The sequence below is a fragment of the Megascapheus bottae genome, chromosome 6 (assembly GCF_031878675.1).
Source record: "Megascapheus bottae isolate mThoBot1 chromosome 6, mThoBot2.hap1, whole genome shotgun sequence".
Lineage (NCBI taxonomy): Eukaryota > Metazoa > Chordata > Mammalia > Rodentia > Geomyidae > Megascapheus > Megascapheus bottae.
The window spans coordinates 12,431,294-12,457,933 of NC_143514.1; the positions used below are offsets into that span (position 1 = coordinate 12,431,294).

The following is a 26,640-nucleotide window of genomic DNA, read 5'->3' on the forward strand; positions in this document are numbered from 1 at the left end:
CTTTAGTCTTATTAGGCTGGGCATTGAACTATGAACTATACCCCCATAACATTTTTGTTTGTATCCCTGTATATTACCATGATATATAGTCAATCGCATGATTGACTGCAAAAGGGAAGAAATTTGGTGTTATTAACTAGCAGCTGGCTCAGGCAGGGATGAGGATGAGAAGCATTGGTGGGTGAGTCAAGGGCCTGAGCACATCTTGGATCCAAAGGTTTGCAGTTAAGTCATAGCCAGCTGGATGAGAGTGGCTTATGCCTATAATCGTGCCAACTCAGGAGGCCAAGATCTGAAGATTGAAGTTGAAAACTGCAGGCAGAAAAATCAAAGAGACTCTAATTTCTAACTCGTTTCTAACCAAAAAAAAGTCAAAAGTGGAAGTGTTTAAAAAGAAAATTGTGATACTGGTGTTTGGCTCTCCAAGCCTCCTTACATTTGCTAAGACTGGAATTCCACCACTTGAGTCACAGCCCTAGACCTTTTTGCTTGTTATTTGCCCACACTCCCTTATCTCTTGTCCCATAGTATGTGTTTTTATCCCTGGGGACACTGTAGACCACCATCTTCCAGCTGGGATGACAAGTCATAGCACCACCACTCTTAGCTTACTGAGTTGGGAGTCTAACCTTTAGCCTAGGCTGACCTTGATGTCTGACCCTCTGGATCTCCATCTCCTGGGTAATTAGGATTAGAAGTGTGAGCTACATGGGCCTGCAATTTGGCCTAGTGGTAGAGTGCTTGCCTAGCATGCATGAAGACCCGGTTCCATTCCTCGCTAGCACATATGTAGAAAAGCCAAAGTGGTGCTGTGGCTCAAGTGGCAGAGCACCAGCCTTGAGGAAAAAGCCCAAGGACAGAGCTTAGGACCTGAGTTCAAGCCACAGGACTGGCAAAAAAAAAAAAGTGAGGTACTGGTGCCCAGCCATTTCTTAAATATTGGTGCAGCCGGATAAATAAGTGATCTTACCGGCCCTCTGTCCACCTAAAATTCCTGATGATTTATTTGGGAAATCTTACATTACTGTGTCTGAAATGCTTCAAGCTGAATTTTATCCTAAGTTTCTCTGTGAGAGTATTCCTTAAAATGAATGTTTACTTATAATGGAAAATATGCCTAGAAACGTGTATCATAAATATATCTAGTCAATGTAGAAATAGAAGGAACAGGACATTTAATGAAAATTTTTGAAATCATTTCAAACTTATGGAAAAGTTGCAAGGAGAATTTACACATCGTTTCACCCTGGATTTTCCCTTTATCTTGTATATGTTGGTTTATTATAGCCCATTATAACAAAGCAGTCTAAAGCTTCGTGTGTAAACCTTACTGTTTATGTCAAGAATCCCTGGGGTCACTAAGTCATAGGATCCTAGCTGAGAGTGTCAAAATTGTAGTCAAAGATGGGGGCCTGACTCAAGGAGAAGGTCCTAAGAAAGGAGGGAGGATACAGGACAGGATCCGGACAGTGGTTGCAGTGAGCAACCACTTGACTAGGCAAGGAGGATGCACCTCCAACATGCCCCACCGGTGAGTTAAAGTTCCACTGGCTCCATACCTCCTTGAATTACTTTAAAACAGCAGCTGGCATCCCCCAAACTCTGGGACACAGAATGAAACAGCTAAGCTAGCAGGATGCAGTACCTTTTATGACCTAGCCTGTGAAGTCAATGCTATCACTTGTCTTTAAACTGAGATAGAAAGGCATCACTAAGCCCAGCCAAAGGGCAAGTGAAAATATTTTTGGCCATTGGACCCAGGTTCACTGTTTCTAAACATTGCGCCAAAAATTTTGCTCTGACACGTTCTTCTGATCTCCTAATCTCATCTTCTTCCTAATCATGGTAAGTAGCATGCATTGTAATCTCCCTACTAAAGTATATTTTTAAGTCCCCCCGCCCCTTGGTCATGGGGCTTGAACTCTGGTCCTGTGCTCTTTTAAGGCTCGCACTCTACCACTTGAGCCATGCACCTCTTCCAGTTTTGGGGTGGTAAGCGGGAGATAAAGAGGTTCGCAGACTCCTTCCCCGGCTGGCTTCGAACCGCGATCCTCAGATCTCAGCCTCCTGAGTAGCTAGGATTACAGGTTTGAACCACCCACACCCAGCTAAGAATATTATTTTTTTAAATAATCTCTTCTAGTACTATAATTACCAAAACCAAAACGTTAACACTAGAAATACTTTATCGCTAGGTAGCACTGGCGTTACCTGTTCTACTATTACACTGATTTAATTTTAGACAGTATTGAGGGCGTAGTGGCCTGCAAAGTGTGACCCAGGCCATGTATGGAGGAATAAAGAGAAGGCCCTGGGCCTGGGGCGGCCGTAAAGCAGCCTGACCCTGGGCCCGGGCACCGAGCGGCTCTTCTGGCCTCTTAGCGCGGGTTGGTGTGCGCGGCCCTCCAGCTCCCCCTGTGTTAGGACGCAGCGGCCCAGCGCGCCCACGGTTTGAACATGCTGTCGCAGTGCAGTGCTGCCGGGAGAAGAAAACTGTTGGACACACATGTCCTTATCCGTGAGGGGGGCAATAACGAACCTCACCGCCCAGAACTGCGGAGAGAAACGAGCGGTGAGCCCAGGCACCGAGCTCCACGGGGACCGGGCGGCACGCGCGAGCCCACGAAGGGGTCCCTCCCCTCCCGGCCAGCGCCCGCCGAACGCGCGGGTAGGCGGGGCCAGGAGGGGGCGGAGCCAGGAGGAGCGGGTGGGCGGAGTCCGATGGAGCGAGGGGCGGGGCCAGGAGGAGGGGCGGGCGCGCCGCGCTCGCCGGCGGATCGCACGATGTGACGCGCCGCCCGAGGCAGGCCGGGCCCTCAAGATGGCGGCGGGCGCCCCGAGCGGCTCGGCCCGGCAGTAGTGGCGGGACGGCACTCGCCGCTGGGGCCGGCCGCCCCGGGAGTGGCTGCAGCAGCGCCAGGAGTCGAGGATGGTAAAATGACCCAGGGGAAGAAGAAGAAACGGGCTGCGAACCGCAGTATCATGCTGGCCAAGAAGATCATCATTAAGGACGGAGGCACGGTGAGCTGCGACTCGGCGCCGGCGAGCGTCCCCGGGCCCTTCCCACCTCTTCCTGCTCTGCGCGGCCGTCCCCGGCCGCTCCGCCCGCGGGGCCGCCGTCCCGGGGTCCCCGCGCCGCGCCGCCGCCGCCGCGGGCCGTTCCCCCACCTCGGCCTGCGGCCTGCGAGGCCTGCGGCTCGGGCAGCCGCCCGCCGCACCTGCCGCCATCGCCGCCGCCGGTCGCCCGGGTCGCCGCCGAGCCCCGCGGTCTCCGCCCCACGTGCGTCTCGGCCGCGGGCGCTGCGGGCGGGCTTGGCGGCCGCGCCCCGGCCCCGCTGCCCTGCCGTCCCGTCGCCCCGCCGCCTCTAGGCCCTAGTCGACGCCAGCCCAGTCCCATATGTTGCGAGCCGGGCGGCATTCGGCGCCGCGGCCGCGCGGGGGTCCAGCCCGCCGCCTTCTGCATCCCCGGCACCGGGGCTGGGGTCTGCTCCTCGCTGCTGCCCGTCAGGCCGAGCCTGTTCGGCCGGCCCCGACCGGGGTGGGCTTTCCTGCATCCCCGAGTCGGAAGCGGACGGCGGGCGCCGGGTGCGGATTGGGGGGGGGGGGGCTTCGTTGAATCCGGCTAGCTTCTACAGAAGCGCTCCCTGGTTCTACGTTAAAATAAAACACGGCAGAATCGAGCGTAACCGGAGCTTTCGAAAGGACGAGGGATCGAGGTTAAGAACAGAAATGTGCTTTGTTAGAAACATTGGTTATTCTCGATAAACTTTGTGCACCGTGCCGTAGTTTACCACCAGGGGAAGTGGGATTTTTTTTTTTTAATTGCAGAACTCACCTATATACTTTAGTGCTGAGGTTTCCCAGTTCCTACACTGCGATCTTTGGTGGATCCCCTGATATCGCGTTCTGAAAGAGAATTAGACAGGTGAAGTGTGTTTTGTTTCCTGAAAAGGGTTGCGTCCTAGGATCCGGTGAATCCGTTTCTGGCTGGGCTTTATAATAGTCTTGATAATTTGCAAGTAGGCCACCCTTGCAGGCTTGCTGAGTTCGACTGAAATAAATGACAACTCTCTTTGACATTTCGTAGCGCGGCCTAATGTAAACTATGCCAGAATTTTAAAAGCTTGGGACGTATGGCAGGATTTCAGAATGCATTTTCAGTTAACTGTCAAATTTTTAGGTGCTTTAGCGCTGACATTTGTTGAAAAGGGTGAATTTCTCAGTCTTTTAAAGTATAATTTTGATCAAATCAGTCAATTAGCTCTTTTGAACAAGATAACATTGGGGAGAAAATACGTTGGCCTTAGCCAATTACAGAAAGATGAAATTATAAATGATTCGCAAAATCTACAAAATCGACAGTGATGGGTCGATTATATTTTAGCGACGTGAAATTTTAAGATTGGTATTCTGTGCAAAAGGTAGTGAAACTGATGAAGAAATACTTTTCCTTGTAAAGTTTGGTTTTATCACTTTTTTTGGAATCTTGTTTTGATTTGACATAGCAGATAACTTCCAAATCCAGGCTCTGGAAGGCATTCCTCCCCTCCCTGCCTTCAGCTTGGCTTTTCACTGGTTATTTTGGTGATGGAGTCTAGCAAACTTTTTTGCCCTGGGTGAGACTCACTGCTAATCTCATAAGTAGCTGAGATTATAAATGTCAACCACAGATCTTAGATTGGGAGAAGTTTTTTGTTTTTTTTTTTCTTCTGTTTGTGGGTACTGGGATTTGAACTCTGCCTCTCTGGTAAGATTTTTCTCCCAAAGCTGGCACTTACTTATCAAGTGATAACTCAAGGCTATCATTTGAACTACACCTCCTCTTGGGCTTTCTTTGCTTGTTAATTAGAGATAAGAATCTTCTTGGGTTTGTCTGCTCAAACTTAATCTTCATACTTCAGCCTTCTGTGTAGCCAAGATTATAGGTGAGAGCCACTGGGACAGGCTGCAGAATTCCTGATAAGCATTACTTCTCATCTCAGGATACTTAATGTCAAAAGATGGAAGCAGTTGAAACTTCATATTGGAGGCTTTCTTGGAATCCTACGAGACTTAGTGTGTAAATTTAAAGCAGTAAACAAGATTTTGTTTGTGAAGACACCTTTATTGTAATTGTGTTTTTCTTTTTTGATAAAGAGTCTCTCCTGGGGCCTGGTGTTTGGGCTAATGGCTGAGTTCTTGCCTAGCATCACGAAGACCCAGGTTTAATTCCTTGGTACCACATACACTGAAAAAGCCAGAGGTGACACTATGGCTCAAGTGGAAGAGTTCTAGCCTTGAGAAAGCCCAAGGACAGTGCTCAGGCCCTGAGTTCAAGCCCCAGGACTGGAAAAAAAAAAAAAAAAAAGACTGGCCACACGTGATGGTCTCCCAGGACTGGGGGGAAAAAGTCTTCCTTGGATTTAAACTTTCTCCTCAGCTCTCAGTATTCTGGGTAGCTAAGATTATAGATGTGAATCACCAGGGCTGACCTTGTGTGTTTTTTAAATTAATTGTATTATAGGTGGTTTTAAATTGTTTTTAACATTGAGGTTTGAGCTCAGGCCTGGTGCTTGCTCAACTGGTGGTCTGCTTTAGCTATGTCCCAAGCCCCTGAAGTTTCTGTTGACATCCTTTCAGAGTTTTAAAAAGTTCTGCCATGGACCTGCAATACTAGTTACTCAGAAGGCTAAGATCTGAGGATCTTGGTTCAAAGCCACCCCGGGCACTAAAGACCTTGAGACTATTATCTTCAGTTAACCACTAGAAAACCAGAACTGACACTGTGGCTCAAGGGGTAGGGTGGTAACCTTGAGCTGAAGAGCTCAGGGACAACACCCAGGCCCAGGGGTAGGGCAGTAGCTTTGAGCTGAAGAGCTCTGGGACAGTCCCCAATCCCAGAGTTCAAGCCCCAGTACTGACAAAAAAGAAATTATAAAGGAAGGTCTTCAGGATGAAAACAAGTGATACAGTAATTTAAATCCACAAAAGTAAAGACTATTAGCAAAAATAATTATGAATGAGAAAGTAGTGTGTATTTTAAACTTCACTAGTTTAAGATTATTTAAAATAGCATGTGGGTGTTGTTAGGCCTAAAGCTATGTATTATTGAGCCTGGATAGTATAAAACTGTAATATATTTGACAGTTACAGCAAAGAAAATATAGCTCACCTTAATATTAAAAAAAAAAAGTTCTGCCATGGGTTGGTTCCATTCAGAGAGAGCATCTGAGGCTTCAGCCAGCTGTGATGATATGATAATGGTGATGATTCACATACCCTACCAAAGGCACCAATCTGATCCTCTCACGTTTCCTTAACGTGAGCCTGTTCTGCCAATTCTCATATTGAGGAAACTGGTAGTGTGTTGTTAATTGATTTGGAGTTTTAACAGTTAAGGATTTTTCTAAATGAAGCAGGTTGATTATAAGTTACCACTTTCCCCCACCTGAGCTGGTGATTCAACCCATGGACTTCTAAATGAAATTGCATTTCAGTCTGCTCTGAGGTCAGGTAAAGATTGCTTATTTGAGCAGCCCACAATTAAGGTAAATTACGTTGACTTGTATAATTCTAGATCAGGAGTTTGTGCTTTGTTTTTGTGTTGCTTTTTGGTTGTTTGTGGCACCCAAGTGCAAGTGGTCTCCTACTGAGCCACACATGCAGTCTTCTGGTGGTTTTTAACTTGGTTTTGTCCAAGCCAGTTGTTTTTGCAAGGTTGACATCTAGTATGGTTTACTGTTTACTGTTTATGGTTTAGTAAACATTTGTTAGTTAGATTATGAAGGTAGGTGTCTCTGTCACCTTTAAACTCCAGGGATAAAAATCATCCTCCTGCCTTAGCCTCTGGCCTCTCATATTTACTTCACACTGAAATTTCCCCAGTTGTCCATGTAATTAGTAACCAAGACTACAGATGTAGACCTCTGCGACCCAGCAAGTTACTGCTAATCCTTTGAGAATATTTTTTTTGATTTCTGTGTTTTTGTTTGTTTTGCTGTCCTAGGGCTTGAATTCAGGCCTGGGCACTATCCCTGGGCTTTTTGCTTTCCTCTCAAGGCTAGTGATCTCTTATCTACCATTTAAGTCACACTCCACTTCTGGCTTTTGGGGAGGTAGTTTATTGGAGACAGTAGTCTAATTAGACTTTCCTGCCAAACTGGCTTCAAACTTGGCTCCTCAGAACTCACACTCCTGAGTTGCTTATGATTATAGGTAGGAGCCACTAGCAAAAGAACATTTTCATGTGTGTTGGAAAAATTGTGCTGGTTTTAGATACTGTAGCCTGTACCCCTCCTTTGGGAAAAAAATACTCCCTTACTAAAACATGAATATCACACTCAGAAACGTTACATTATTATTATTAGCTATGTTAAATTTTTCATTATGGTAATAAATAAGCTAAATTAAATGGAAAGCCTCCCTATTTTGGATGTTTCAGTTCAGCCCTAATTGGTCCCTTTTCTCTGGGCCTGTGGCAGCCTAATACCTGCTGATCTGGAAGGCCCTTTCCTGTGGCTTGGTGCAAAAAGGAAGGGGTTTGGCTCTTCAGTGTTGCTTCAAGATTATATTCCTAGTGACATAACTTCTTCTAACTAGGCCTACCTTGTTCCTTTAGATGTATCATCACCTAATATGGCCATGAGCTGAGGACCAAGCTTTAAACACAGGGCCTTTGGAGGGATTTAAAGATCCAAACCATGCCATCCCATAGCCACTCCACATTAAAATGTCCTCAGATGTTCTGAGTAATATCTTTTATAAAATCTGAGACACAAGAATCATGCTTTGCATGTGGTGGTTAAGCTTATTTTTCTTTTTGGGAGTTCATTGCTTGCTTTGTGTGTTGATGTGGCTCTTTATCATTTTAATGTGGTTTGTATAATTCACATGATAGAGGCCTGTAGTGGACAGTACAGTATAGAGCGAGGTTCAATGGAGAAATCACAAGTTTAATGAATGTATAGTTTAGCAGTGCCCAAATATACTCAAGATTTACCACAGTGATAGGTAGAAAAGTCCTACAGAATACGCAGGTGCTTCTCAAGGTAGAATGGCATTAATTAACTGTCTTAATTAAATATTTTGTAAATTTTTTTTTTTTTTGGCCAGTCCTGGGCTTGAGCTCAGGGTCTGAGCACTGTCCTTGGGCTTTCTCAAGGCTAGAGCTCTACCCCTTGAGCCTCAGCACCACTTCTGGCTTTTTTCTATGTATGTGGTACCAAGGAATCGAACCCGGGTCTTCATGCATGCTAGGCAAGCACTTTAACCACTAGGCCAAACTCCCGGCCATATTTTGTAAATCTTAACTGTCATAATCCAAGATTGCATTTAGTATACTTAGCCTGAAAAAGCACTGTAGAATATTGGTTATTTACCTCTGGGTGTGTGGTTGACTAGTAGCTGCTGTTTGCTGCCTTATGACAAGAGTATTGTGCTTTGGGTCAGGAGTTTGTCTTAGTGGTAGAGTGCTTGCCTAGCATGTATGAAGACCTGGGTTCTATTCCTCAGTACTATATATATATAGAAAAAGCTGGAAGTGGTGCTGTGGCTCAAGTGCTAGAGCTCTAGACTTGAGAAAGCCCAAGGACAGTGCTCAGGCCCTGACTGAGTTCAAGCCTTAAGACTGACCAAAAAAAAAAAAAGTATTGTGCTTTGGAAAAGACTACAGTTTAAACTTTGAGTAACTATTTGCACTAAATGTATATCACTTCCATGCCAAGGTGAAGTTGAAAAGTCTCAAAACATTGTAAGTTAGGGACTGTAGTTCATTTCAATGAACAACTGTGAAACAACTGTGAGGATTGTTGTTGTGTTGTATTGTTTGTTTGGCAGTACTACGGTTTTAACTCGGGCATGGGCACTGTCCTTTGGTTTTCTCAAGGCTAGAGCTCTACTACTTGAGTCACAGAGCTACTTTCTGTTTTTGAGTGGTTAATCAGAGATAATAGTCTCACAGGGAGTTTTCTGCCCAGGTTGATTTTGAAGAATTATCATTAGGTCTCAGCCTTCTGAGTAGCTAGGATTATAGGCATGAGCCACTGGCATCCAGCCTCCCCCTATACTACTACTTCCTGGTCAATACTTGCTCTGCTGGTTGTCTATCAGCTTTTCCTCTGGTGTTTCTACCCAGTGCACTATGCTGGTTTTCCTTCTCAAATCACCCTGCTTGCTGTTAGATTTTCTATCAAAACCTCCATTCCTTATTCTCTGGCATCCATACTTTCCCACTGTTTCACATCTTCATCATCTTTTATTTGCACTGATTCAGATAGCACTTTTGACATGAACTTAGTTCCTCAGTTTCATCCTTCAGGAAGTCACCAGAGTGATGTGCTGAGAAGAATGCAGTCAAAGCTGATGAGTGTATCTGGTAACGATCAGACACTCCTTTGTAGTTTGCAGCTGCAGATTTTGTCCCCTTCTTTATCCAGCATTAGAACCATAGTCTTCAGAAGTTCACAAGAGTTACTGTCCTTGTTTTCTTCATTATGATTTTTCTAGTGTTTATCATATACTTTTTTTTTTCCCCCAGTCAGGGCCTTGGCTCTCTCCTTGAGCTCTCTCAAGGTACTACTCTACCACTTGAGTCACAGCACTACTTCCGGCTTTTTCTGTGTATGTGTTACCAAGGAATTGAACCCAGAGTTTTGTGCATGCTAGGCAAGCGCTCTACCACTAGGCCACACTCCCCGGCCCTACACATCACTTCTTTATTACACTTTTTTCCTTGCTTACTAACCTGTGTATGTTAGATATCTTTTTGTTAGTGACAAGTTACCTGAGAAAACAACTTAAGGGAGGAGGGATTCTTTCTGGCTGTACACAGAATAAACAAATCAGTCCATGATTCTGTGGCTCTGGCATGGGGGAAAACTTGCTGCTAGAGCAAGTGGCTCACCATCTTACTCCAGCTAGCCCCGCCTTCTGACTCCCATTCAGTATGAACTCATCAATGGTGAACCCATTCATGAGGTTCTGCCCTCATGACTCACCCGTGTCACCAGCTGGGGACCATGCCTTCAGCACATGTAGCTTTCAGAAGGACACTTAATGGCCAAATCACAACTGCATATTTCTTTTTGCATTTACACATAAGCCCATGTTAAAGTGAAGCTTATTCCTTCAAAGAGTGTGAACTTTGTCAGAGAATATATCTTAAATTTGGAGAGGAGAGGACAGTCTTAAGGCCTCATATTTGCTAAACAAGCCCTCTACCAAGTACTTGAGCTGCACCCCTCATCCTTATTTTTGTAGGTGCAGAACCTTTACAGATTCATAGTAGGTACACAGTAGGTGTGGTAATACATAGCAGGTACTATAACAGTTTACTGGATAAATGAGGTACTATTCAAGTTCATTTCCAGCTATGATCCTTTAATCTCTTCCTTACATCAAGTTCAATGACAGATTCTACCAAGAGGATTTTTAAGTGCCTGTATTGTTTAGGTTAGGAGATGCTGTGTTAATTGGTAATGATGCTTTTTGACCTTATTAAAAGTGATATATAATCATTTTCAGCATTGTATTTCTCCATAGGTTATTGAGTAATCCTTAGGTATGGCTTTGTAATGTTTGTTTGCATCCACATCCTGACCTTAAATGTGATTTACATTGATAGAAGTAGCCCCAAAACAGTAGTTTGGACTCCATTGTTAAAGCAGCATTTGAGTGTTCTTAATTTTATTGAATATTAATTGCCATCATTGTTAGTAATCTTGGAATGCGTTATCTATTTTTAACACTTTTTAAAAATTGTTTTTCTAGCCTCAAGGAATAGGTTCTCCTAGTGTTTATCATGCGGTTATTGTCATCTTTTTGGAGTTTTTTGCTTGGGGACTGTTGACGGCACCCACCTTAGTGGTAAGTAATCGTTAACTTATTTACCACTGACTCTAAAATTTCTTTCTCTAGTTTTGCAGAAAAAGGTGGCCTTTTTCCTTTCCATAGTTATTCTCTACCAGTATTCTCAGTTGAATCTTACTGCTCATCACTTGGACCTTTGGGTGTAAATTTGGATCTGTCACTGGGCATGTTTAAGCAGGGAAAGGAAGTGATTTTTGTACTGAGAGCTTTAGGAGAAAGGATGTTGACAACCTGCGTTACTTGAGATTCATGTAAGCAATTACATTTGTTCTTTTTTTTTTTTTTTTGGTGCCAGTCCTGGGGCCTGAATTCAGGGCCTGGGCACTGTCCTTGGACACTTTTGGCTCAACACTAATGCTGTAGCACTTGAGCCACAGCACACTTCCAGCTTTTTCTGAGTATGTGGTACTGAGGAATCAAACCCAGGGCTTCCTGCATGCTAGGCCAGCACTCTGCTACTAGGCTACACTCCAGACCCTCCATGTTCTTTTTATTTGGGCTAAGAATCTAAAAAGACTAATTATGTTTTCCTAAGTCTAGAACCTTACAAAAGATTTCTTACTAGCCCAAGCAACTGGATTGATAACTAATTTATTATTATTATTATTATTATTATTATTATTATTATTATTATTCTGGTGATTGATGGGCTAAACCCAGACTGTCTTTGAACCATGAATTTTCAGATCTCAGCTTCCTGAGAAGCTAGGATTACAGGTGTGAGCTACTGGTGTCTGGCTATTCTGTATTGCTTTTACTGAGAAATAACATGTAAACCTTTTTTTTTTCCTTTTTTGTGAGTTATGGCCCTTGAACTTAGCCTGGGCACTGACCCTGAGCTCTTCAGCTCAATGCTACTGCCCTACCCTTGAGCCAAGCCCCACTTCCCATTTTCTAGTGATTATTAATTGGTGATAAGTCTCACATTCTTTAGTGCTCTTGATGGCTTTGAACCTTGATCCTCAGATCTCAGCCTCCTGAGTAGATAGGCATGAGCCGCCGCACACAGCTTTAAACCTTGTGTTTGTTTGTTTTGTTGTTGTTGTTGTTGGGTTTTTTGCCAGTTCTGGCTTGAGCACATGGCCTGAGCACTGTCCTTGGGCTTTCTCAAGGCTAGAACTCCACCACCTGAGCAGTAGCACCATTTCCAGCATTTTTCTATGTATGTGGTACCGAGGAATCGAACCCGGGTCTTCGTGCATTCTAGGCAAGCTCTCTACCACTAGGCCAAATTCCCATCCCTAAACCTTTCTTAATTAGCATCAATTAGTTGTGCAAAGGGCTTTTATTTGAACGTATTCATATTTGTATACGGTATACCTTGATGAAACTCAGCCTCTTCGTTTCCTAAACCAGTACCAACTAGTTTGTATTCAGTGTCACACATGTACATGAAGTTTTAGACCATATTCACCCTTTCACCAGTAGTCTGAAAAAATAAATAACATAAAACCAGACTTTTTTTGGATGGGATGAATGAAATGTACTTGAAGAAATTTTATAAGACTAAAAATGTAAAGTGATTTTCATTTTGGTTTTTATTCTTTAGGTATTACATGAAACCTTCCCCAAGCATACGTTTCTGATGAATGGCCTAATTCAGGGAGTAAAGGTAAGTTCAATCATACATATGTGTACATACATACATACTTATGTATATGTAATTCTGCCAGAATTCTAAGTAAACTGAGTTGTCAATTTTTTATAATTAGAATAAATTTTGGGAGAATTATATGATATTGGGGATTATCAGTTCAGTTATAAGTCACATCCTCTTTCCAATTTTTTTAAAGAATTTATTAACATTGATTTTTACATCATATTTCAAATGACATGTTTAACAAGTATTCAAGAAGGGAATCTATGTACAATCACAGGCACTTAGTTTTTAGAACATAATCAAAATTAGGCTAAGGGTTTGTATATCATAGATACGTATTAATCAATGTCTCTTTCCAATTTTAAATGAGGACTTTTATTCTAGAGGTTCCAATACTTTAATAAACAAAAATAAATACAGAGATTAAAGGAAGAAAATACTCTTCAAAAAAACTTCATAAATAGGGGCTAGGAGTTTGGCCTGTGGTAGAGTGATTGCCTAGAATGCACGAAGACCTAGGTCTTCAATACCTCATACATAGAAAAAGCCAGAAGTGGTGCTGTGGCTCAAGTGGTAGAGAGCTCTAGCCTTGAGAAAGCCAAGGACACTGCTGAGGCCCCAGATTCAAGCCCCAGGACTGGCAAAAAAAACAACAAAAACCCCACCAAAACTCTATGAATAGGGCTGTGCATGCATGGAGCTCTGGACTTGATTCCTCAGTATCACATAAACAGAAAAGGCCAGAAGAATGCTAGCCTTCAGCACAGAGAGGCTCAGAGGCAGAGCCCAGGCCCTGAGTTCAAGCCCCAGGACTGGCAACTACAAAACAAAACAAACTCCATAAGTGTAAAATTTTATCAGTGTGGTGAAGTGCTTATTGTACACTTCTTTTTTTTTAAGTATTGGGGTTTAAACTCAGAGCCATGGACTTACTAGACAAGCACTGAACACAGTATCATGGTAAACAGCTATGCCATTGGCCCTATACAAATTCTTCACTCCTTTTTTTTTTTTTTTTTTTTTTTGGCCAGTCCTGGGGCTTAAATTCAGGGCCTAGGCTCTGACCCTGAGTCCCTTTTACTCAAGGCTAGCACTCTACCACTTGAGCCACAGGCTTTTTCAGTTTATGTGCTATTAAGGAATTGATCAGGGCTTCATGCGTGCTAGGCAAGCATTCTACCACTTAAGCCACATTCCTAGCCAGATTCTTCTTTTGGCTCAATTTGGATAACAGATTTTTAAAAACAGATAATTCATCTATCAATATATAAAAACAAATAATTAGCACATTTTTAAGAATAGAGCTATTGTCATTGAAAATTAGAGCATTTTAATATGTAGCCTGAGCCCTTAGATAATTCTAGCCTGAGAAAATTTTAACATATATAGACAGGAAATAAGTTGTTTATATCAAGTTTATTGATTGGATGATTTTAGAAATAACTCGTTTAAAGTTCCTCTGAGGTTGTAAAGTTACTTGTTTGGCTTGTGGGACATAATATACATCTTGGTTTGCATCTTTTAGGGTTTGTTGTCATTCCTCAGTGCTCCACTTATTGGTGCTCTCTCTGATGTTTGGGGCCGAAAGTCCTTTCTGCTGCTAACAGTGTTTTTCACATGTGCCCCAATTCCTTTGATGAAGATCAGCCCGTGGTATGTGCATGTTGACATTAGAGCAACTGAATAGAATTTTCTCTTACTGCTTTTTAGTGTTTCTGAATTTTTGTATTTTTCTATACCAACTAATATATGTAGGTTTTCATTTTATTCATTTAATATGTTTATTCTTTGGCACAGATAAGAAGGTTCTTAAAATTGTATTCTGAAGTAATAGCTTTAGAGCTAATTGCTACTGTGGGAGGCATCTAGTCTTCTGGCAAACCTTCGGTTGGATTTCACATCCCCAATAGTTTAGCAGCTATTTCTAAGTAGAATGTTAGCAACCACAAAAGTTATTATATATATGTATATATATATATAAAATATATTATTTGTATTAGGAAAATCTTTTACTCCATATCAGTGAAGCCAAATAGTAGTTGCTTGCAATGAGGAAGTTTATTTCTCTCTGAGTCTGGAGTTGGTTGAGCAGCTCCAAGTGATGTGGCAGTTCTGAAGAGGGAGACTTTGCTGCGCTGTCCTCCTCAGCTGCCATTTCACCCTCTGAAATTTGGCTCCTCAGGCAGCACTGTGGAAAGTGTGGCTAAGAGAAGCATACTGTCTTCTTTTTGTTTTTTTTCCTTTTTTGCTGATTCTGAGCTTTGAACTCTGGGCCTGTGCACTGTCCTCAAGGCTGGCACTCCAGCACTTGAACTGTAATACCACTTCTAGCTTTTTCTGTCATTAATTGGAGAGAAATCTCATCATCTTTCCTGCCTGGGTTGACTTCCAACCTCAATCCTCAGATCTCAGCCTCCTGAGAAGCTAGGATTATGGCATGAACCCAGCCATTCTGCCTGTTTTTGTTGTTGTTGATTGTTTTTGCTTTTTTTTTCTTTCTTTTTTTGGGGGGGAAGGGAGGTCATGGGGCTTGAACTCTGCGTGGGTGCCCTGTTCCTGAGCTTTTCAGCTCAAGGCTACTGCCCTACCTCTAGAGCCACAGCCTCACTTTCCATTTTCTAGTGGTTAATTGGAGATCAGAATCTCACATTCTTTAGTGCCCAGGCTGGCTTTGAACCGTGATTCTCAGATCTCAGCCTCCTAACTAGCTAGGATTCCAGGTATGAGCCACCCTGCCCTGTTCATTCTGCCTTCTTCTAAGGAAACTATATCAGATTCCTACCCAATCTTTTGCGTATTTATTTTGGTCAGATTTCAAACATTTGCTTCTCCTAGTTACACAAGGCTGCTCTCATGGCTGCCCTGATTAATATTTGAATGTGTGTGTGTGCGCGCGTGTGTGCGCTCGCATGTGCACACACATGCACATATAGTAGTAGTGGTAGTGGTGATAGTGGTAGTAGTGTGATAGAAAATAGTAATGAATTACAACAGACTGTTGCTGTTTTTAATGGAAATAACAAAGCTACCTAGCAGTTGACTAGTAGGATGGCCTCTTGTAGCCCCATGTTTCATAGTGTCTTTGGACTGGGTGTTATAATACTATTAACCCAGATATTATCCTTTAAACCTGTTAGCTATTCTTACTCTAATAGCAATGAAGGAAGGTCCCAAGTAATGCAAAGTGTTCTAACCATTTCTTGTTGGTTGTCTTTCATTCTTAGGTGGTACTTTGCCGTTATCTCCGTTTCTGGGGTTTTTGCAGTGACTTTCTCTGTGGTATTTGCTTATGTAGCAGATATAACCCAAGAACATGAAAGAAGCATGGCTTATGGGCTGGTATGTATGTTTGTCCTGTATCTTATGTATCTAAGGAAAAATACCTTGTTTTAAGTATTCTTACTATGAGTGAAAACTTTTTTGTTGCAAGATGTATTTTTTTTATTCCTCAGTCCTGGGCTTGGGCTCAGGGCCTGAGCACTGTCCTTGGACTTTTATCACTTGAGCTTCAGCACCACTTCTGGCTTTTTTCTATGTATGTGGTACCGAGGAATCGAAACCCTGGGTCTTTGTGCATGCTAGGAAGCACACTACCACTAGACCAGACTCCCGGCCCAAGATGTATTTTTTGCATAAAATACACTGCAGAAAGTTTTCCCTTAGACTACAGTTTTTTTTTTAAATAAAATAAATACTTGATATATAAATTACATATATAATTGAAATGACAGTCTATTTTTCATTGTGAAGTAGTCTAAAAATAAGGAAATATTTAATATGTCACATTAAAAATTACTACTCACTTTAGTATGTAATACAAAATACAAGAGGCCAGCATACAGCTCGTGTTTCAGCAGGCCTTTATTGTGATTTGGCAGGCCCTTTGCTGTCTGTCTCATTGCATTGCTAGTGTGTGTGTGTGTATGTGTGTGTATGTATGCATGCATGCATGCATGCATTGCATGTATGCTCATAACTCTTTAAAAATTCAGGGACCATTCTTAGCTCCATTTGTCACTTGTAATACTTTTGCAACACCCAGATACTGTTTGAGTATACACACTGATGATGATTATTCTTTATTTGTCAAATTTAGGTGCAGAATTGCCCACGTAGGAACAGTAATACACAGATAATTATTTAGAAGTAGGACAGTGACAAGTTTCAGAAAATACTCTCTAAGCATCTTTGCAAATTCTGTCCAAATAGTGTGTCAGACCAAGATTTCATAAAAGTGTATGAGCTTGACCAGGCATTATGGATTTTTGTCTGTTAGCCCATGCTACTCATGTAGTCAGTCTGAAGGATTGAGTTTCAAAGCCAGCTTTTAGACAAATAGTAAGGCAGCTCAATAATTGAGGTAAGACAATATGCATCTATGATTTCAGCCAGAGACTATAGATAGGAAAATCACAGTCTAAGGCCAGCCTGGACAAAAACACCAGACTCTACCCCAAAAATAATTAAAACGGGTCATTTCAAAGAAGGCTTATAGGGTTCTGGAACCATAGATTGAGGTTCTCTGTAGCATGTCATAGTCACTTAATAGAAGTGTTATGTTTTCCAAAGGAGATATAATAATAATAGTAATAGTAATAATAATGGAAAAAATGCTGGGCATGTCTCAAGTGACAGAGGGCTCTAGCAAATGCAAGGTCTTCCTTTTAACTTCAGTCCTGAGAGGGGAATGGGGAAAGTATGCAATCTCTTGATTCAGAGGACATTATTTTTAAAAAGGAATTAGGAGGGTTTTTATATATATAATATCTATCCAGAGAAACTTATCAACCACTAGTTCTAGTGGTTTTTGTTGTAAATGTAGAACATTAGATGATACAAGGTGATTGAACACACAGATTTGTTGGGATGCCTAAGGGTCAACATGACTTAATGGAAGGGGTATTTGCACAGGACTCCAGGCCCCTGGTTTTTGCTAAACTGATATGGGTTCTTTTGTTTTTGTAAATCTCTTACCTATGATTTATCCATAGGATTTATTTGCACAAAGAACTCCAAGGTTTAAAAAAATTGAAGCCACTGTATTGAGTCTTATTACATATTTTTAGACAAGAATCTAATCTTTGTGTCTTCCTTCAAAAGGGACATAGTAAGAATGTCCAGGTAGCAGCAGGACAGGCTGTAGCAGCAGCTGTGATGTAATGTGGGATAAGGAAGGAATTTGAGCTCTCCTCACTGATTTCTTCTTTACTGTCCTTAATTGGTTGCAGGTTTCAGCAACATTTGCTGCAAGTTTAGTCACAAGCCCTGCAATTGGAGCTTACCTTGGACGAGTGTATGGGGACAGCCTAGTAGTGGTTCTAGCTACAGCAATAGCTTTGCTAGATATTTGTTTCATCCTTGTTGCTGTGCCAGAGTCACTGCCTGAGAAGATGCGGCCAGCGTCATGGGGCGCGCCCATTTCCTGGGAACAGGCTGACCCCTTTGCAGTAAGTTTCTCTTTCTTGCATCACTTTACCAAAAATGTGAAAACATGATTCCATGTAATGTTAGTATTTTGCTGTAGGTGTCTTTGAAGAAAACACCTTGAAGGTTTCTGAGACAGTCTCATTACATAGGCCATCCTGGCCTTGAACTGGTAGTAATCCTTCAACCTCTTGAATGCTAAGATTACAGGTGTAAGCTGCCAAGCAGTTCTATTTCCCTCTCCTTGTCCCTCTCTCCTCCACCTTATCCTCCTCTTTCTCTACCCTCTCCCCCTCCCTCCTTTCAGAATAGTTTGGGGAGGATAAAATAAAAACACCACTAGTTGTCTGTATTCAGTACTGAAGAAATGTCTATGTAAAACTTTTATCTTTCTTTTTCTTGTTTTTAGTCCTTAAAAAAAGTGGGCCAAGATTCCATAGTGCTGCTGATCTGTATCACCGTATTTCTCTCGTACCTGCCAGAGGCAGGCCAATATTCCAGCTTTTTTTTATACCTCAGACAGGTAAAATCCTATTGTATTACATGTGAACTTTTCTTTGATTGTAAAAAAAATTCTGTGAAAGCTTTAATATGGTGATCCTTTTGTAAATGATGGCCAATTGGACTTTCTCTTGTGTTTCTTTCCCAGCCAGACAAGCGCCCTGCCACACTCACAGCCCCTTTATTAAGCATTTCTCTCTTTTTGTTGCCTGCTCTGGGGCTTGAACTCTGTCAGCACTCTGTCAGGTGCTGTCCCCGATCCCTGAGCTGCTTTTAGCTTAAGGCTAACACTCTACCACTTGAGCCACAGCATTACTTCTGGAATTTTCTGAGTAGTTTATTGGAAGATAAGATTTTGCACAGATTTTGCTGCTTGGGCTGGCTTTGAGCTGCGATAGTCAGATCTCAGCCCCTTGAGTAGTTAGGATTACAGATGTGAGTCACCGTCTGTAGGCCCCTTTATGCTTTTCTTAGAGGGCATATTGTATATTTTTAACTTAGGCAAAAAGATGTATTTTGGGGCTAGGAGTGGAGCCTAGTGGTAGAGTGTTTGCCTAGCATGCACAAAGACCTTGGTTGATTCCTTGGTACCTCATACACAGAAAAATCCAGGAGTGATGTTGTGGCTCAAGAGGCAGAGTGCTAGCTTTCAGAAAGCTCAAGTACAGTGCTGAGGTCCTGAATTCAAGCCCCAGGACTGGGGGGGGGGGGGGGAAGATGAATGTTGAGTTATTCATTGCTTATAGAGGTAAACAATATAGAGGTAACTTACCTCCAGTAGTTTCTTTCTGATCCAGAACCTAGGAAAACTGGTAGTCAGAATGAGAAGACAAGTTTCTTTCCTCTCCGTTTTTGTAAACTGAAATAAAGCCTTTGTCAATGATATGCAAAGCACAGATGCTGCAGTTTTATTTGTAAAATGAGGCTGTCTCCAATTTAAAATATGCAAACCAAATACCACATATAACTAGGTATCTTTTTTTACCTTAACTTTTGTTACATACCTGCTGAAGAAAGCTTTTTTGAATTGATTGGAGTTAAAGATGAATTAAAAATTATTTGTAAATCTACTGGCCTATTTAATGCTAATACAGAAGTATTTAACACTTTTTATATTTTTTATGCTTTATCAGTCATTAATTTTGCTTGGTTTTAAAATCTTTCAGATAATGAAATTTTCGCCAGAAAGTGTCGCAGCATTTATAGCAGTCCTTGGCATTCTTTCCATAATTGCCCAGGTGAGTTTCCTGTCACAGCTGTCCTTACTCAAGCAATGGTAACCTGGTGAGTAGTTAAGGTCAGAAGTTTGAGGTCCGTGGCCTCAGAAACCCAGGTGTGTTAGTATAGGTAGTATTGGTCCTGTCACATATTAATATGTGACATATAAACCAGAAAGCAAGTTTACTGATATTTTTCTGTTGGTTTTGGGGCTTGGACTCAGCCTCTGCACTATCCCAGAGTTTTTTTTGCTCAGGACTACTCCTCTGCCACTCTGAACCATAGCTCCCTGTGGATTTTCCTGCATGGGCTGTATTTAAATCTCGAACCTCAGATCTCAGCCTCCTGAGTAGCTAGGATTATTGACGTGAGCTTTGTACCCAGCTTAGAGCAGTTTATTTTTTTTGTGGGTCATGGGGCTTGAACTTGGCCCTGGGTGCTGTCTCTGAGCTTTTCAGCTCAAGGCTATTTCTACCTTCAAGCCTAGCCCAGCTTCCCCTTTTCTAGAGGTTAACTGAAGATAAGAGTCTCAGGTAGGGCCGGGAGTTTGGCCTAGTGGTTAAAGTGCTTGCCTAGCATGCATGAAGACCCGGGTTCGATTCCTCGGTACCACATACATAGAAAAAAGCCGGAAGTGGTGCTGAGGCTCAAGTGGTAGACTCTAGCCTTGAGAAAACCCAAGGACAGTGCTCAGGCCCTGAGCTCAAGCCCAGGACTGGCAAAAAAAAAAAAAAAGAGTCTCGGGTTCTTTTGTCTTGGCATGGGATTTGAACCTTGATCCTCAGATCTCAGCCTCCTGAGTAGCTAGGTTTATAGGCATGAGCCACCGCACCCACCCAGCTTTAGATCAGTTTTTGAGATAAGAAGTCATAGTAAAAGGGAGAAAAGTAGTTGGTTTTCAAAATGAAGTGAATCAGCTGACAACAGTATTGATAATTACATATATTTGTCATAGTTTACCAGAACATTACATACAGCCCCAAGTTGAGAAGCCTAGACTTGTATTTTGTATGCACCAGTGCAGTCTTTGACACCAAGACCAGGGTCATTTCCTCCTCTCCAGTGGCACAAGCTGCTTGTAGTTCCCTCCACTCAGTTTCTGTGCCTGCCTATCCGCTCACTGACATGTCCCTGCAGACTCCAGCATGCCTCCACTATATGGTGTATATTGGAAGAGGGCTTTTCCCTTTTTGGTTTTGTGTTTTTGTGTTTTGCCTCCATTTATGAGTTCTAGATGAGCTCTAGGTTGTTTATTTTTCTCACCATGTATCCTGTACTACCTATCCAGCAAGTGCTTAATTGAGCTATTGGTTTTTCTTTAGTGTTTGAAAAAACTTTATGGGAGTGATGCATTGTACTTTAAAACAGATTTGTTGAATTATAATTCCTAACTATGCAAACATAATAAAATGTTTTTAAAAAGTACTAGTAGTAGTATGGCTTGAGTGTGGCTCAAGTGGTACTCGCACCTAGCTAGCAAGCACCTGAGTTCAGACTCCAGAGATGTAGATCTGACTCTGCATCTCGTTGGGCATGTTGCAGTCCAGTGACTTTGGTCTTGTAGCCTGGAAGGGCTCTCTCTCCCCAGATCTATCCTTCCACATCATTCTGGATCTCAAAAATCACTTGTGAAATTGGCATGCATGTTTACTTGCCTTCCAGGAAAAGGCAGTCTGCTTACTGGTACTTTGACTTACAAGCCTGTCTTCAAACCTAGAATGAGACTAGACTTAAGAACTTGTCAGCTATTGGTGACTGACTAATGCTATGTCATTGTTAATCACTGTTAAGCTGATGGCAGTATTTACATTCATATTGATTAAAGTCATTTAACCTTTTTGAGTTCAGTTCTCTCATCTTAGATAAAAGATACTAAATTAAGGGAAACTAGTTTTTTTTTTTCTGTTAGACACTAATTTGTTCTATTGTTCTTGAGATGAGAGTACTGTAACATTTTCAGATATGCATATCTTGCATAGATACTCATGAAGAAGTGGGTGCAGGGGACACAAAGGTAAATAAGAGTCTCGTGAAGAACTTTGCTTTAACGGCAGTAAGCACCAGACTGAGGTCTGGAGCACAGGGTAGAGGGTATGGAAGGAGTGACAGCAGGTTTGCACAACATAGACAACATGGTGTGCCCCAGGGCATGGACCCACGGGAGGGTGGGAGGTGTTTCTGAACTGTTTCTAGTTCTAATGACTCATCTTGTTGCCTTAAAAATGTCTATATTTTTGTTTCGGTTCCCTGTCTTGTGAATTAGGGGTAGGGGTGTTTAGTTGGTGCTTGAGCTTGAACCTTGTGCCATCGTAGTTTAAAACTGAATTCAGATATACACAAAATCAAAGAAGGAAGAATACTGAATTCTGTGTATACTTATCTAATCACCAGCTCAGCTGGATGGAGGGCTATGAGGCGGCTGCATTTTGTAAGCAGTTTGGTGACAAGATCTGGGCTGAAGAGTTGGCCTGGTGTTCTGGAGTGGTCTCGTCCTGGCCAGTTCAGCCTGCTCCGAGAGTGTTGGGCGCCATTGGTGGGGATCTTTGGGCCACCATTTCATCCTAGCTGAGCCTGTTTTCCAGAAGCATTTCTTCCTCTTACAAAGTATTTAGCAATGGGCAAAACACGTTTTGTCTTGAGTTCCTAAAGCTCTACAGGAATCCACTTTTTTGATAAAGCATTTGGGGATAAAGATGTTTATCTCTCTTATGGCAAGGATTGCCAAATCTTTAGTGACAAGCTTGTGCTTACTGTTTGCAGTTTCTGATTCAACTGGTCCTCAGTAGAACAAATAGGAAGTTTTCTGACTCTCCTAAGTCTGAATCTGTATCATCCTAGAGCTGTGACCTCAGATTTGGGGCAATTACTGCTGGGAACCCAAATTTTAGAACAGTAGGACTAAAGCCTCATTAATAATAGAACACACCATGTAATTTTTTTTGGAAAAAAAATTATTACTGACAATGACTGACAAATGTTTTTCTTTTTTTTTTCTAGACTATAGTCTTGAGTTTACTTATGAGGTCAATTGGAAATAAGAATACCATTTTATTGGGTCTGGGATTTCAGATATTACAACTGGCATGGTATGGCTTTGGTTCAGAACCTTGGTAGGTATTATGCATGTTTTTTATGTTTATTTTCTTAATTGTGTTCTTCTGATGGGGAAAGAAAAGGTAAAGCATAGTTGAGGCAAGATGTCACGGTAGCTTAGGCTAGCCTTGAACCAGATCCAGCTCTGCAGTGCTGGGCTTACAGGTGTCATCACCAGCCCTCCTCTTTTATATGCTTCTCAACTACAGTCCTTATCTTCAAACATGGATTAACATTCTCACAATCGGATGTTTATATTCTAAAGTGACTAGGAGGGAATGGCATTCTATAGTTCTGTGACTAGCTGAAATTCTGCTTGGTTGCTTAGCTATTGAATCTCTAAGAAGCCTTTAATTTTGAAAAAAAAAAAGCACAGAATACCATAGCAAGAGGCCCTGAAGTTTGCCTTACAGACAGTAAGTGGTCCTGAGGGTAAATGAGAGGTGAACTGCAGAGCTGGTGGCAGTGGTGAGGGCCGGCTGCTCACACACTGCCTCAGTCCCTTCATCTGACTGCAGTTATGAGTAAATATCAAGAATGATTGGGGTTGGAGACGTGGCTCAAGTGGTAGAGCATTTACCATGGCCTTAAGCCTAAACCCCAGTACCCTGTCTCTACAAAGTACTTTGATCTCCAGAAAACCAGAAGTGGCGCTGTAGCTCAAGGGGTAGGGCACTAGCCTTGAGCTGAAGAGTTCAAGGGACAGTGCTCAGGCCCAGAGTTTAAGTCCCATGACCAACCCTCCAACCGCCCCCCCCCTCCAAAAAAAATCTTTATATTCCTTTCAACTTTCTGTATAATTAGCTCAGCACAATTCATCCCAAACGTATACAAAAATCTGAAATAGTTGTGAATAAGTAGCTGTTCTTGGTTTTGAGAACAAGTGACTTGCTGAGTCACCCAGGAAGGAACTGAGCAAGTGTAGTTCCTTCCTGTACTTTAGCCCTTTCCTAGTAAAGTTGCTTTTGACTGATTGGTCGGCCTGTGGTAGGCACCTTCTCCTCACATGCTGCTTTGTCACAGGATGATGTGGGCGGCCGGAGCAGTGGCAGCCATGTCCAGCATCACCTTCCCAGCTGTCAGCGCCCTTGTTTCTCGGACTGCCGATGCTGACCAACAGGGTGAGCCCAGAACAGGTTGCTGGAAGCCAGAGTATTCTAGTCCTGTGTCCTCTGTCCCCCACACAAGTACTAAGACAAGTGTATCTTCACGGAAGTGAATTGTTATTGTTGGTAATCAGGAAAAGCAAGTTCTGTCCTCCAGTAGTTATTTGATCCCTTGCCTCTTAAATATGTCGCAATGTTGGTTCCTTCAGCATTGTTGTGACAGAATACCTAGCATTAAAAAACAAAGGATTCATTTTGGCTCATGGGAATGGGGACTTCCTGTTCCTTTGCTAGAACATTTTGTGAATTTTGTTGACTAAATATTTGCTGTTTCATGCTAGAGTACCTTGGGATGTATTTATAAAATAAAATGTAATATTTCAGTTAAATTGAACATGTCCAACATAAAAGCTATACTTGTCTGGTGGGAAATTCCATTTTTGGCATGCCAGCAGGTGAGGAATAATTTTGAAAAAAAGACTGGGAAGGCTGTTGCATAAGGCAGCTTCGGTCATTTGTAGAAATGAAAGAAAAGCCTGAGGCCCAAACAGATAGTGCTTTAGACTGGAGAAAAGATCCTTGTGAATGTCTGTTAAAAGCCTTTATTTTACATAAAGATTGCCTCTCATATGAAAGCAGTTTAAGTATCAGATGTTTTCTTTCAACAATGTAGGTGTTGTTCAGGGGATGATAACGGGGATTCGAGGACTGTGCAATGGTCTGGGGCCTGCTCTTTATGGATTCATTTTCTACATATTCCACGTGGAACTTAAAGAACTGCCAATAACAGGAACAGACTTGGGGACAAACACAAGCCCTCAGCACCATTTTGAACAGGTAATCTTTAGACTGTTTAGTTGGATTAAAAGATGCTGTTGGTGGTAGGCTCATGCCTGTAATCCTAGCTACTCAGGAAGTTGGTTTGAAGCCAGCCTAGGTAGGAATGATCATAAGACCACTTACCTCCAATTATAACTACCTGAAAACTGGAAAGAGTGCTAGGTGACTTACTGACCTCTAAACCATTTTTCTCTGATATGACTTGTTTCTTCTGAGGCTGTTGTTGCATTACAAAGCCAGTTAACCCGGATTGTGTGTGTAGTCAGCGATGTGTCTCTTTTACCTTTTGGTATGTGAAAATTTCAACCAATGTACATAACTCACCCAGTTCCTGGCTTACATTGGAAAATGATTTGTAACTAGGCACTGGTGGCTGATGCCTGTAGTCTTAAGCTACTCAGGAGGCTGAGATCTGAGAATTGCCTTGGAAGTCAGCCATGGCAGAAAGTCCATGAGACTACTCAGAAAAGTGGCACTAAGATTTGAGTGGTAGAACACTTGCCTTGAACAAAAGAAGCTTAGGGACAGTGCCCTAGGACCAGCCTGCCCCCTCCCCCTCCCCCCCTAAAAAACAGGTTTGTGGACTACTCATACTAAGTCTTTGTTAAGAATGAATGGGCCTTGGGCCGGTGGCTCCCTGTAATCCCAGCTACCTAGAAGTCTGAGATCTTGAGGATTAAGGTGCAAAAGCCAGCCCCAGCACTAAAGAACCCAAGTCCCATATCCAATTAACCACTAGAAAACCGGAAGTGGGGCTGTGTCTCTAGGGGTAGGGCGGGAACCTTGACTTAAAGAGCTCAGGGACAGCATCCAGGCCTAGAGGTCAAGCCCCATGACCGACCCCCCCCTCCCCAAAAAAATGAATGGACCTTGGGACTTGCACTTTTTGAAACACAATGCTACTACTGGTTGTAAATGCTGTATGCTACTTGCCCTTCCATTGGAGGGCTTCTTGTGCTTTTTTTTCTTGAAGAAACTCAGTGGAGGTTCCTAGAGTGTATTTTCAGATTTAATGCTGAGTGACGTGGTATTTCAGTGCAGCTCTTTTGCAGTTTTCGTGCCCAGAATTTTATGATTATGATAAAATGCTCTTCTGAAGAATCATTGTAACTATGGCTTTAATTAGTAATAACTGAGCAATGTATACAACCATGTTACTCATTTTGTCTTTCTCAGAATTCCATCATTCCTGGTCCCCCCTTCCTCTTTGGAGCCTGTTCGGTACTGCTGGCGCTACTTGTTGCCTTGTTTATCCCAGAACACACCAATTTAAGTTTGAGGTCCAGCAGTTGGAGAAAGCACTGTGGCAGTCACAGCCACCCTCACAGTACGCAAGCGCCAGGAGAGGCCAAAGAACCTTTACTCCAGGACACGAATGTGTGATGACGGAAATCAGGAAGATTTTTCTATCAGTGCCCAGGTCTTAGTTTTCACCTGTAGTTCTGGATGTACATTCCATTTCCATCTACAGTGTACTTTAAGATTGTCTTACGAAATGTATCTGCATGAACTCCGTGGGAACTAAAGAAAGAACCGGACAGTTTTCCAAAGATGTTACAATTTCTTTTGAAAAGAAAACTTTTGTTTATTAGCACCAGTTTCTTGCCACTAAGCTGTTTTTATTATACATCCTTTAATTAAAAACTATATGTAACTTCTTAGATATTAGCATATGTCTGCTACCATTTCCCTAAGGTGTTGAGCTTTAACTCTGTGCTGACTCCTGGAGAGCAGAGTAGGTAGTGTGGTTGTGGACCTGTTCATTTTAACATTGTAAAATCCTGAGACAGATTTTAATATTGTAAAATCTTGAGTCAAATAATTCAAAGCCTTAATGCAGGTGCGCTAAAATAAAGAAATGGTAAATGAGTTATTTGCAATTTTTTAAAAAGACACTTAAGAAAATTGTACTAAATCCGAATCATGTTTCAAGCTTATTTGCAGTAATTTATTTTAAACATCACTCACTACTGTTTATCAGCCATTTAGAATTTAAATTGGGGTAGTTAGAGG

At 42.3% G+C, this 26,640-nt stretch overlaps 2 protein-coding genes across 3 annotated transcripts in view; one reads left to right on the forward strand and one right to left on the reverse strand.

The window, feature by feature from the left end:
- The first annotated feature begins 1,755 nt into the window (after positions 1-1,755).
- Positions 1,756-26,224, forward strand: Slc71a1 (solute carrier family 71 member 1). Of its 2 annotated transcripts, none has more exons than XM_090334260.1 (12): positions 1,756-1,845; positions 10,747-10,842; positions 12,395-12,457; positions 13,971-14,098; positions 15,670-15,784; positions 17,674-17,892; positions 18,279-18,392; positions 19,537-19,608; positions 22,586-22,698; positions 23,705-23,802; positions 24,461-24,624; positions 25,804-26,224. In XM_090334260.1, exons 1-12 carry the CDS (start codon positions 1,843-1,845, stop codon positions 26,008-26,010), a joined length of 1,392 nt encoding a protein of 463 aa, XP_090190386.1. In that variant the 5' UTR covers positions 1,756-1,842; the 3' UTR covers positions 26,011-26,224. The 2 variants fall into 2 exon arrangements, with proteins under 2 accessions (XP_090190386.1, XP_090190385.1); XM_090334259.1 differs by lacking the exon at positions 1,756-1,845 and adding an exon at positions 2,785-3,021.
- Sass6 (SAS-6 centriolar assembly protein) overlaps positions 26,182-26,640 on the reverse strand; it is a 34,426-nt gene continuing 33,967 nt past the window's right edge. Inside the window, exon 18 of the mRNA XM_090334258.1 lies at positions 26,182-26,472. The gene's annotated coding sequence lies outside the window, so the exon portion shown is untranslated. The remainder of the gene's footprint in view (positions 26,473-26,640) is intronic.

Coding starts and splice junctions, on each gene's coding strand:
- Slc71a1 (XM_090334259.1), top strand. CDS start 2,938: ATGACCCAGGGGAAGAAGAAGAAACGGGCTGCGAACCGCAGTATCATG. Junction 3,022..10,746: donor TCATTAAGGACGGAGGCACG/GTGAGCTGCGAC, acceptor TTGTTTTTCTAG/CCTCAAGGAATAGGTTCTCC. Junction 17,893..18,278: donor AACAGGCTGACCCCTTTGCA/GTAAGTTTCTCT, acceptor TCTTGTTTTTAG/TCCTTAAAAAAAGTGGGCCA.